Below are 13,799 nucleotides of genomic sequence, written 5' to 3'. Positions count from 1 at the left end.
TTAAGACTAACTTCAGCACCATTCACCAACTTACATCAACCTCTCAGTGACAGAGAGTGAATGCGTATCTATTTCCATGCTCCACAGTCAGACCATTGGCTAACATTTTCAGAGCAGAAAGAGAAAACACACAGACACAATTCAGTGGATGGCTTGGTTTGTGTGTGTGTTTGTGTGCACATGTGTGTGTACTCTAAACAAAAATTGTGCTAAGCAGTCCCAAAAAGTGTTAATTTTTTTGGCTCATTATTATAGGGGAATCTGTTTTGATGCTACATGGCATCCGTCTTTTAAGGGTGCTACACAGCGCCTCTGTCAAACAGTGCTATATAGAACCATTAGAGGCGCCATATGGCCCCATATTGTTTTTTTAATTTCTTAGCCTGGGGTGCCTTAAATGATGCCAGATAACACCATGGAGGAGTCAATATGCTTCTAAATAACACTTTTATATAATATATGAATGACAGTTAATAATTTCTTATTAAATATAGGATTAAATATGAGAGGTGGAAGTAGGAAAAATTAATGAATAAAAATTGAGGTGATAAAAATGCATGTGAATTGAAATAGAACAGTAATCATGGATGGGAAATTAAAAGTAGAGTGGAAACGTATCAGGTGATTTGAATAATTCAAAGCCAATGTGATTAAAACTGTTGTGATATGTTAAAAACAGAGCCATGTTTGATCATATAACTAGGGCTGCACCTAACGATAATTTTTTCATTGATTTATCTATCAATTGTTTTTTCGATTAACTGATTAATCTATTGATTTTTTTTAATGATTTAACTTTTTTTTTTCTTCTTACTCGATTAATATAACAACAAATTTACCGAAAATAACATTTTAAAACTTGTCATATACTGCAGGGCATTATTCCCCAACAAAAAGTAGTCCAGTCTTAACTGGTAATCTGTGTTTTACAGTCTGATATAAAGTCTCTCCAAAATAAAATTAATGCAAGAGCTTGTTCCACTCAAGTAAAAGAAATGTAGTGCAATCTACATTTAGCAATCCAACAGAAAAATAAATAAAACAATGTAAAATACAAGTCACTTTCAGGAGGAGTAACAAAACAGTTACTCTTTGTTACACTAACAAACCTCAAATCTAACAGTCCAACAAAACATCTTACAGTAAAATTAGTGCAATTTGAATAAAACTATAACTTTTCTCTAACAGAAATAATTATAACTGGTACATTCTTTCTGCATCAAAATACTCCAGTCTTAACTGGGCCTTAAGGCATATCGCTGCCTGCTGATATGAGAGTGTATTTTCATATTTATAAGTACATATTCCATTCATTTATGAAGTTGTACAAGCTCCTGCACAGCTGACAACCCTGTCCTGTAAATGTTTTAAAATAAAATGCATTGTATCAGCAACTGCTGGCATTCTGTCCACAAAGACACAGTCAGAGGGCTTTTGTTTTAAAAGGGAAGCAAGGAAGTTGAGATAAAACAAACATCTTTGTATTTCCTCATCTCTGTGACAGAGAGACTTTAAACTTCAGTATAAAGTGGTATAGAGTCAACAAACGCGAGCGTCACGCCTAAAAAAAACGGCGAGGTACCGTTTCTCTAAATGTGCTGCAGCTGACACACAGCTCAGACACGGCTGACGAGCGCTGCTCAGGCGAGCAGTGTGCACGCTCTAACTTGATACACGAGCGCCAAAACAAAACACAACACAATCGACGCTGCTCACGCTCTCATTATGCGCGCTGCGTGAAACGGTGTGACGTGTCGACGCACACATAAATCAACGTAGTCACGAAATCGATTATGTCGATTACGTTGACGCGTTGCCCCAACACTACATATAACCCAGCTTATATTCAACATTTATCATTCACAACTCAAAGCTGCCATTTAAAGGGGGGGTACTGTAACTTTAAACTAAACCAAACAAAGCTGAGGAACCAGTGGAGAACCTCTGAAGAACAACTCAGTAGCAAAGTTCAAAGGGCAGCAGATGCACTGTACCTCTACCCGCACCAAAGAAACACTGAGGGACCAACATTTTTCTGTGTGTAGGCCACATGTATTATGCTGCTAGTCCCATTTGTAACCTCAGCCATTATACTTTACTCAATTTACAATTCAATTTATAGGCTTTATTGGCATGACGTTTGACAACTCCTGGATTAGGCCACATCACATTACCTTTGGAAATCTTATGGATGATACACACACACACACACACACACACACACACACACATATATAAAAGACTGTCTTCAAAGGTATTTTTGTGATCACACAGATGTTGTCTGTCAGCAGGGAATAATAAAATATTTGTCACAGGCACGCCAAATAACTCAAGCCAAGTCATGCAGAGTTGTTCTATGTTCGTCTTTGTGAGAAGGTTCGCAAGAGGAAGCAACCAGTTGCGTGTCCCGGTCTGCAGTCACCCCTCCCGACTGAAAACTGGTTTTCAACTCTAACCAGCTTCACAGATAGCCCTGCTGGCCTCCTCTAGTCTCACTGACAGGGTGAAATAACACAGCGCCAGTATAAGGAGGCTCCATTACCTGCAATTTTAGATTAGCATCACCAGCCGCTGTTTACTGCCTAACTGGGGCCAGAGCTTCCAACACAGAGGCTAATCTGAGGGTGCTGACTTCATGTAGGGAGAATCAGGGAACCCAGACACACATCGCCACAAGCTTTAGCAACACCGTAATCCATGTCAGCACCAATGAAGGAAGGCTGAAACAGGCAAGAAAGTGTAGCCAGAATATTGAATTTTGCTAGAAAAATGAGTTGGCATCGATTCATATTCTCTGGTTTCTTACCCGTGAGAGGTCGGTGATGACATGGAGCGGGCTTTTTTCACTGAACTGTTGTTTGGCTCATTATTGTCTTTTGCCAAGATGTGTTTTTGCTGACAACTGGCCGTCTTTCTTTTTCTTATTATATGAATCACAAAAACCAAATTGTCCAGTATCCCACAAAGCACCTGATAAAGTCCTACAAGACAAAATGTCTGAGGTAATTACAATAAAAGCCCTACATCATTGTGTGAACAGGCCACCAACGATGTATACTAATAAAAGAAAAAAGTTTTTAAAAGAAAACTAAAAACATATCTCTTCATTCTTCATTCTCTTCTTTTAGCCTTTAACTAGCTCTGACTCTACTGCTTTGCATTTTTGCTTTGCACTTACGGACTGCTGCACCTCTTTAAAATGTTTTATTTGACTTAACTTTATGCCTTTAATACAGTTTTTAGCTTTATTTTTATTAATATTATCTTTATGGGTTTTATTTTCCATCTTATGTTTAGCATCCTGATTACTTTATTTTTACCCTTATTTTTTTATCTTACTTTTACGAGTATTATCAAGTGGGTTTTATCCATCTGAAGATGCATTCTATGCATTCTATCCTGATCTTATCTAATTTTTACATATTTATTAGGGATTTTACGATTCATTCAACTCACGATTCAACACGATTCTTCTTTCCATCACATCTCTATCCCTTTTTCTCTCTCCAGCATATTATCTGATGTGAACAAAACACTTTAGGTTTGTTTTTGTTGTCTACCAGTGTGTCAAATTGACTTGGGATCATCATTTATTGTGTAGATCTCTTGTTGTATGTTTCCCTTCCTGTCCTTGCTCCTTCTCTCTGCAGCTCATGTTTATCCAACATTAGCCCCATCTGAACCAAACCGACTTGTTTTGAATTTCATTTGTATGACAAGATATTTCCCGGCACCTCATAATGAAGAAAGGGATGAGTTTGTTTACTCAATTTACCAACATATCCATCAGACTCAGTTTGGATTAGTCTTTATTTTTGGGATGGATTTACTTTTCCTATCAATCTTTGATTTGCACCCTCGGCCTCATACCTCCTGGTCTCTCTCCGTCTGTCTCAGTTTTCAGTGTTAATAACTTGATTAGGAAGGATGCTAGCAAATAATTTTGCCAAAACATGGACATAAATTCTACCTGTACACTGAATCCCCTGACCTCTATCGTGTGTATTCTGTCAAAATACAGTATACATGTGTTAGTGAGTGAGAGAGTGACCTTGTTTTTGCTGTAAGACCTGAACTGAAGTCCTTCCTCATTTCAGGACTATCCTATCCAATCAATCTTTCTCTGATTTTTAATGTTGCAATCAACTTGTATCATGTGGCCAAGTCACTAGTTAGGTATTTGTGTGGAAATACACTGAATGACCTGGACAAAGTTTCACATATAGTAGCCTGTTTTTCATTCCAAAGTCGTCAAACGCTGCCACTTTTACAGTGCTTTCTGCTGAAGATCCTGACGGCAAAAGCCACCCTTCATTTCCGCATGAAATGCTGCTGGATGGTGTCAGCTGAGAACGCAGCTGAGCAGAGCCGTTTATGGTGTTTTCATACACTGGCGGATGGCCAGACAGCACCTGCTGCAGCAGCTTGATATGCAGACGGTTGGCTTCATTTGATAATGACTCTGGACGAAGCCTGTTGTGTCCGAATGATACGCCATTGGACGGTGTTAGGTTGAAATAATGCTACTAATGACGTAATATAATGAGCCCAGTGTTCTTTTTTTTCTGAATGTTTTGGGTTTTTATCTACACCTAACCATGTTACCCAATCCTAACCGTATGTGCTGGCATGTGCTGTTGTTGACTACCTTTTGCTAATATATAAAATAATTCGATGAGCCATCACTTTTTAAAATTGTTGTAAAATTCAAAAAGTATGGATTAAAAATGTGAACATTTATTTCAGATAAATACTTGGCCACACTTGGTATTATTCACGACACTAGTTTTAATTATTTATTAAGGGCATTAATAGGCCTACAGTAACTTTCTTCTTTTTTATAAAAGAAAAGTCCTGAAAGTTTTGGAAATCCACAACAATCCACTTGCCTCACTCAATCGCACTCTTCAACTGTATCATTACATTAACGTTGCCTCCTACATCATCCAGTGGGTATTACCATGTTTAAATTTATGACTGTTTATTTTTGTTGTCTCCCTCTCTGCTTGGGCAAGCCCAGACTGTAAACCTTATCAAACATTCTGTCTGATCAAAACCTATGAATTATGAATAGAGGAACAAACAAATGTATGTGTTACTGTGTGAGAGAAAGAGAGTGAGAGAGAGCGAGAGAGAGATGGGGAGAAGGGAAAAACAGACAGTGAAAAAGATAGGGGGATTGAGTCTGATCAGGATTAATGAGTTATGATAATGAGAACAAACAATTGTTTGATAGTGGAAGAGGAAGCCCTGCAGATATTTTCAGTTGAGTGCATGAGAGCGAGAGAAACAGAGGGGAAGTGTTTTGTGTACTTTATTTGCTCTGAGCAAGTTGCATGATCCTGCTGTGCTGCATGTGTATGTGTGTATGTATTTGTGTTAGAAGTACTAGCATTGTAAGTATGTTTGTATTTACATATCCAAAATTTTTAACTTTTCAAATTATGTTTATTTACCCAATAGATCATGAGAGAGTGTGTGTGTGTGTGTGTGTGTGTGTGTGTGTGTGTGTGTGTGTGTAGCTCCCTGAACAATAATTACATAACTTTCTGACAGAAAACAGACAATATGGCTATTGTATTATTTAGTAAGGCGATTTATGGCAAGCTTAGCTTGCATAGTAAGAGGCAGCGCCATATGATTATGCAGTACCATTTTACTCTAAAATACTCATATATTCTTTGCATATGTTTTAAATGTTCTTCACCAGCAACATGAGCATTTGTATAACAATGACCCACCCCAAGTTGTTTGAATTTGTGAAGAAAACTGTTGTCTAGCATGCCTCCATGGTAATCGGAGACACCAAATAAGGCAAACATTTTTCATAAATTGAAGTATACGCTAAAACATTATGATTTAAAACACTTCCGCCTATAAGCAGCATTCCCCTGCCTGTTGCTTTGTAAGTGAACAGTTAAACATGTCAATCTATCAATATGTTGGCATCATGTTTTAAAAAGACTTAAAAGTTGCTTTTCTGTAAAAGTTACTCTAGAAATCTTCCTAGTCAAGACATAGCCTATTTCTCTTTATGCGTTTCATACACAAGTCATGTCTGAATACTGCAAGAGTTGGGCGACATGGTTAAAAATTCCTATCCTTGTAAATAATTTATGCTAAATAATATACAGAACAGTCCAACTGATGACCAACACTACATGAGACAAACTTCATCCACACATACAACAAAAAAAATCCAATAATTAACCTTTTCAAAAACATTTTGCTTGGAATTTTTAATTTCAGTATAGCCTTCTGTATCTTTTCTGGGAATATGGGCATCTGAAAACTATTTTTTTATTTTTCTGTATTTCCTGACTATTAAAATTATAGGTATTCAAATGTCTGGCATTATGATTTAAGATTTATATTTTCCCCATGAGGCAGCGAAAGGACAAACACACCGATCAAAAGTGCAACGTGTAGTATATTTTTGAGAGCTGCTGTTTTTCATACAGCTGGTAGCCGTCAGAGACTCGGCTCTTCATGGCTGTGCTCTGTCTCTTTTTCATCCTCAAAAGTAGTCAAATGCTTTTGCCTCACAAGAAAGACCATGACTGTACTGTAGTTCAGGTGACCCTTAAAAGACTCCACTGATAAACTGACAATGGTTAGAGAAGCTACTGCGATATCGTGTGCATGTGTTTGTGTTTCTGTGTCCTCTTTGAAAACTGTGCCCATCGTATCTGTCTGCCAAGGATTACTTCCTCCCACACACCTGGATGGCCACCTGGTCCATCCACCAGGAGCATTACAGAGCATTACACACACACACACACACACACACACACACACACACACACACACACACACACACACACACACACACACACACACACACACACACACACACCAGCTAAAAACTCTCCTTGACAGTTTGATGTGTGTGCAACATCATGAACTGTGCTGTTCTCTAAGAAGAGAAACAGGCTAGCCTTCTGTTCAGCCTCCAGGTTAAGTATTGATCCCCCCCTCTCTGCCTCTCTTTCTGAATCTCTCTTTCAATCACGCCTTCCAAAAAGTTTGTAATATCACTTGTTTTGTTTTTTTTTTTTTACTACAAAAACAATAATGAAAGTGAAGCAAAACAACTGACAGACAGTAGTCCTATTCTATCGCTTGTCAGTCAGTAAAAAGACAGCTATAGATCAGAGGTGCAGCCATGCAGCAACATCACACTGACCAGCAGGCTTCCAGCTCAGTCATGCAAGGACTTAAACAAGCTCTGTGGCCAAAAACAAAAAGTTGGTCTCCATAAATGAAGCCCTAAGGGAGACGATTGGCAACAAGCAAAGAGTTCAATCAGGGGTATGAATGATAGAAACTTGGAACTGAAAATGACAGTCTCCAGTGAACATTGGCTAAACAAAATGTCAAAAACTTAGAAAAGGCTTTAGAGAACAAAGAATGCAAACAAGACTGATTTAATATCAAAGACAGGTAGAAGGAGGAGATAAATCAAGACAAATGAAAGGAAATCTCCTCCCTTTGGGAAACTCTTCTTACTCAGAAGGAGATAAATGACGCTGCTTGAAGCTGCCTGGAAAGAGGACAGCGACAAGATCAGAGCTGCATCTGAAAACAACCAGATAGCAATCGAGGAAGACTGCGTGAACCGGTGGATTGTGTGAGAGGGGGCTAAAGACATGAATTTGACAGAGATTGAGGAAAAATGGTAGACAAAGGTGAGTTAGATGGGAGAAGTGGTGAAAGAGAGGGACAACTTCATCAGCGGGGTCATGTAAAGAGCAAGGCTCGCATAAAAGCACACCTCCAGAGAAGGAGCTGAACCAGAGCAAGATGGGGCAAAAAATCAAATACAATGCTCTGGAGGAGAGCCAGGAAAGACAAGGGAGGAAGGACAAAAAAGCCTGTAAGAAGGATGCAACTTGCAAAAGAAAAAAAAAAAGCAAGAATTACAAAAGACAGATAAGTGTAACTGGTTCAGTGATAAAGAAGGTCCTGGCAAGTTAATTTGTTCTCCTCCCACACTCCAGACATGCACATGGCCGCTCAACAGAAGATAAAAATGAAATGAGGATATTTAGCCAATGTCTGGTTGAAAATATGTCATTTTGGAACATATTGAGAAAAATGGCCTGTAAATTGTAAAGTCTTCTCACTGGATTTAAATTTCTGTTTCAGATTCAAGGCCCTACGCCAAAAAAAAAACGACACCAACACTTTGTAAATAAATAAATAAATAAATAAATAAATGACGTAGCTTTAATTAACCCCAGAGCTTACTGGGCATGTTGACAGTTTTGTCAGTGTATATTACACATCAAGTAAAGAGAGCAGTTCACTTAGTCTTTTTGTTAAAGTATATTTTGCAACTGTAAACATTTTTTAATGCTCTTTTCTTTTAACTAACTGCACAAATTAGAACAAATGTGACTCTTTACTCATTGTTTTGGAAACCTGTTGGTTACAGACTTAACAGGCATACAACTGTGCTGACAGATAAGAGCCATAACAGTACAGTACTTCCTCACTGGGTTGTGGGCTATGCTGTATTGCATATTGATCTATAATGCATGCGGCTGGCAGGGGGAGAGCAGAATTGGATTCCACCGAAAGAGGGATGATGATAGAATTGGCAGTTCCTGATCCTCCTGTTTTGCATACACAACCTCAATCCCCGAGAGAACATACCTGATCATGATAAATTGAGTTAAATCTGAGCACTCTGACAGAGCTGCGTAATGGTGCAGAGGTTGCTTAAATGAATTCCTTGAAATATTGATAGGTAATAAAAGCCCTGTTGCTGTGGTGGGACCACTGAGGAAGGGGAATTGAGGTCTTACCCTCACTGGTGCATACAACTCACATCATGGTTTGCCTACACAGGCGTGTCTACATACTACATATAATCCTAACAAATATCCTGCATAGTTTATGTCACAAAGACTTCGCCCTTTAAATATTGATTGTGCTGTCTCACAGTGACAAGTCACTCTGTTTGTTTTGTTTATTTTTAAGGTTAGTCCTTTGGAGGAATAAAAGCGTCAAACTTCAGTTCTTAAAGGATATATAAATGCACTGAGAACTTTACTCGCCTCATAAAATTAACAATGTAAGGGGGACAGAGATCTTTAATTTTTGATTCCGCTGAGGCAACTAAACACTGTTGGGATGATCTAACCTTACCATCGCTTGTGATCGAGTTTAAATCATGCAGCAAAATCTGGGACTGAAAAAATTAAGCCAACATGGAGTGCTAAAAACTGCAGTTTGTCTGAAGGCCACCTGAGGCTGGCTCCAGAGGCCAGTCAATCCCCCTAAACTCCCATGTTAAAATGCCCAATTTAACAGCATAAATAAACAAGTTTACAGCCTGGTGCAGAAATGGTTTTGGTCTCTATAGCTTCTTCAAAATAAATGACAACAGTATTTTTTTTTTTATAACATACCCATTTACATGCTATCATGGCTTACAATTGTGCATAATTAAGGGTGGGACACTGAGTGACACAGTGTCCTTGAATTCTCAGTCAGATCCACCACTCACTCCTCCACAGCTCCCGCCTCACCAAAACATGGTGACTTCCTGCTCCAAAAACCCAACGATGGCAACAACCTACATGCAAAACTCAAGGCCTCAAAACAGGAGTCGAACCATCAATGGCTGATGTCATGGCTACATTCATTACTTTCACAGTCTATGGTTTACTAAAGAAAGGAGAACTGCCATGCATCAGTGTAATGTGTTCTAAACCAGCATACCCACTTCATCAGAATTATTATCCTACATCATCTGTGTAGGGAGACATAGCCAACCTCACCAAGAGAGTTGCCACTGCAATTAGCTGTTTCATGATTTGGTCCACATGACTAGACATATTTGGAGTCTAGCCAAGGCTGGCAAGATAAAGAGGTTGTGCGCTTTCCTCATAGGGGTTGTTTGGATCTTTTATCGCAATCCTGATGCAACATTTCCAGTTGCCAAAGAACAAACTCAACTCTGGTGGTATCCTCCTCCTGCATGAAGACTCTCCCATCGGAGCCTGAAAGTGCAAAGAAGGGGTCTCCCTTTTGCTTCTGCATCGCAGAAATACTGGCTATATTTTGTTTGGGGTCTTCTGCAATGATGTGTACTGCACTTTAGCCTGACTCATTTTTCTAGAACTGTTTATGTCTGTTGTAGGCCATATCTTGCAAATGTGCAGGCAAAAAAACTGGATGCACTAAAGCAAAACAATAATCTGTCACACACAGGAGTTGTGGGTTTGAAACTGAATCAGAATTTGATCTCATAGGAAGCCACATTTGTGGCTACTGTGAATGGCGTCTTTAACATTTGTGCCTGTTTAAACAGAATCACATAGCTGAGCTCAGGCATTATGATGTTTTGAGTCGCTTTATCAAACTAGTAATGCAAGAACAGTGGAGCAAGCAAGTTTTGAAAGGATTGAAGTGGAGACGTGTGGGACTGGGGGAGATGTAGGAAGAAAAAGAGTAAAAGAAAGTGCTTTAGACAGAGAGCAGTAGGGGCTACACAAGCTAAAAGAAAGATTTTTTTAAGTCAGGAAAAATATAGGACTGAGAGTCAAATTCAAGCGGTCTGTTTTGTAGTGCTGCAAAGGCATAAATCTGATGCAAGGCCTTGTAACGTGGGCACACACACACACACACACATTAATACACATGCGCACGCAGCTGCACAAAAAACCACACTTAAATTATTTATTTAGGACCATATCTTCAGCAAAACATCAAGCTTAAAGACCACAGAAGGAAATGTCTACAAAACTCAGCAGCTTTGTGTGGGCCAATGGCACATGTGTCGATACTAGTTCAATGCATCATACTGCAACACACCACACTGGTACTGCCTCAGGAGTAGGGCTGAGTATCAGTAATCAATACCTTTAAACTATAAACCAGAAAAATCCAGTACAAAGTAGTTTTAAAACTTCTCCAGTCAAACAGTACCTGGATTTGGTCCTTTTTGTACCCAGATCAAGACAGAGAATGACTATTTGCACTGTTTTGCGTCATCACAAGTGTTCTTTGATTGAGACTGGCCCACTACTGCGTCTGCTACAATTAATACAGTCTGTGATATGGTGAAGTTGAGTGCAGTGTATTTGAAATTGTTGGCAGTTCTGTGTGCTACAATGCCACCAAATCGTTCAAGGGTACGGCTATACTGCACGCCTGCAATGCACGTGATTCACATGAGTACTCACAATTAAGTACTCTATTGGAACTGGTTTTACTTTAAGGTTATAGGATATAGAATTTAAAAAAATTGTATTCAGAGGTTCAATCTAAGTCTTTTTCCCCATTTTAAACAAATGCTGATAAAAACTAGTAACAAAAAGTGTGTTGCCAGATGTTCAGGTCAGACTCACCCTCTGGAGGCTCCATGTCATTTTGCAGGGAATGTAGTTCGAGTCACTTGTAATGGGTGGTTCATGGTTCAACCTTTCTTCTTGTTGTACTGTATCTTTATCTATCCATCTGTGTCGAAAAAAAAGCAGACAAAAATATAAAAAGTGTAAGAGGAGCTTTCTGAAGCAATACTTCACTGTCATCCTTGACTGTGAGAAATTTTAAACCTTCCCCACAAAAAGCCTATTTTGGAAACATGCCTGCATTCAACTTGGCTCAAAAGACCTTTTAAACCATGCACACTCAGTTCCCATAAAACATCCCATAAAAATCCATGCAATTTGAGAAATCAAAAGGTTGCACTGAGAAATGTTGAATCCTACAGTCCAAGTCAATAGCACATCTTTTTTTTTTCTATCTTAAGATACGTAAAAAGGTTCAGAAGAGGTTATGCAAGCCATATGGTGTATATAGAGTGTGGAATAACAAAACATAAAACTAAGGAGAAAAGGTCAAACTGTGGGTGTTTTCTGTTTACTAGAAGCGCCAATTAAGATACCGCTTTATGAGGTGATCATATCAAAACCGAGGAGAAGGAACCATGAAGGCAAATGTCACATGCAATCTAGGAAAAATCTACTCAAGATAGAGATGAGGTGTAATAAACTCCACAAAGATATCCAAATACCATGCTCTAATTATGTTATCAATGTATGCCTCTAACATCAAAGCAAGCTTTTCATTAAAGAAAGCACAACCATGCCCTTTTCCCTGTCTCTTATTCAAGCATAGACTAATCAAAGACCTGTTATGAATACATCACTCCTTTGAAAAGTTAGGATGTGCCTAGAAACTGTGGATGGGCAATCTGGTCAAAAAATTATTCCACAATCTTTTTAATCGAAATCACAATCCAAGACCTAAACTGGGACCTTTTTTCTCAATTTTGAAATGGTATGTAGATTAAAGGCAGACATGAAAATAGCATACAAATTTCTCAATTTGCAGCATCAAAACAACATGAGAGGTAACACACACAGGATTCGAAATCGTGACTTGCAATTTTTGAAAGTCTGTAACTGGAAAATAAGTCATAAAAATAAACAGGTATTCTCATTTCTGACTGTTTCACAATTATAATTTCACAGCACCGCTGTACAATAAATAGCCTATAATTTCAAAATGATGATAAATCAGCAGTCAACCTTATTTTGAATATTTAACAAATGGTGTAATCAGTAACCATTTCCAAAATATTAAAAAAACCCATAAAATGACACATTTTTTAAGTACTTACAAGTGGTATGACTAGACCATAAATCACTTCTCACTGCAAAAAATCTGCTTGCTGAATTTGAACAGCAGTCCTCTGTTGGTATTTGGCATGGATGGTTGTGTTGGAAAAATATTTATGGCTTGGTAAGAAAATACCAGGTTACCAAGGTAGAAGGTACAAGGTAGGTGTATTGGTCATTTTTTAAACAAATTTTTAAAAATGAAATTACAATTTTTCTTGATCCTGCTACATCCTTTGAGTTGAAGGTTGAGTTAAAGTTACTTAGTACTTAAAGTTACTTAAATTACATACAAGACAGTGATTACCCACTTTGAAAATGCTACTTCTGTTACAACCAACAACATTTAGTTTACATTGTGCTGTCACGGTGGTATTTGCTATAGTATGTAATTGACTTATTTCTCTTTGTCTTTGAGTTACCTGAGTTAAGCTGTCTTCACTTCCTGGTTGAAGTTGGGGGGGTTACTGGAGCTCTGACATCATGGGGAAGGATTAGGGTTTCTCTGTGCTACTTGTACTTATTGTTTACGGGCTTCTCCCCTGTGAGCTACTATATATGTTTGCTCTGCGTCTCATTCTGTTAAGAACAGTTTTTTTTTAGTTAATGTCTGGTTTTGTTCGCATTATTTTTCAGTAGAATTATATTTTGTTGAGCTCTTTTAAGGGCCCTATAACTCAAATGATGTCGCCTTAAGTTATTTAATTTGTTAAATCTATTTTTTTCTTTTTATGTGAAAAATAAATTGACCTTTTTTGAACTTAACTGTTTGCATTTGTGCTTTGTTTTATGGTTGCTAGATAGGTGTGTAATATTACATCCAGAAGAGCACCATTTCTCAACAAACATACAGACCAATGTGGCTTGGGCAATATCTGACACTGCATAGATGAACCAGTCTTATACCACTGATGCTGAGTTCTTTTTTTTTTTTTGGTACAAGCTCCTCATCCGCCATGCTGCTAATTAAAAGTCATGTTGCATTGTTTATAGTACGTCACCCAAGGAAGAGCCATGTTAAGTGATTAGTCCACTCAGCATAGCTATCTAGTTGGCTACATCACTGTTTTGGTTTGTTCATGCAGTGCAAATCTGTTAGTCAATGAGGTTACATGAAGTTTGAAAACAGAAGTAAGAAGACATTAAATACAGCCATCTCTAAGA

General features: G+C 38.2%; 1 protein-coding gene across 2 annotated transcripts in view; it reads right to left on the bottom strand.

The window, feature by feature from the left end:
* scn2b (sodium channel, voltage-gated, type II, beta) overlaps positions 1–13,799 on the bottom strand; it is a 286,557-nt gene that overhangs the window by 34,562 nt on the left and 238,196 nt on the right. For both annotated transcript variants that reach the window (XM_088078792.1, XM_042487189.2), the window contains one exon: positions 11,361–11,469. In XM_088078792.1, coding sequence (XP_087934918.1) covers positions 11,361–11,376 — 16 coding nt within the window. In that variant the 5' untranslated portion in view covers positions 11,377–11,469. The remainder of the gene's footprint in view (positions 1–11,360; positions 11,470–13,799) is intronic.

The sequence above is a fragment of the Plectropomus leopardus genome, chromosome 6, assembly GCF_026936395.1.
Source record: "Plectropomus leopardus strain MGB_pleo_1.0 chromosome 6, ASM2693639v1, whole genome shotgun sequence".
NCBI lineage: Eukaryota > Metazoa > Chordata > Actinopteri > Perciformes > Serranidae > Plectropomus > Plectropomus leopardus.
Note: the sequence above shows the minus strand (reverse complement) of the source record. Positions and strands in the feature narration are given on the sequence as shown.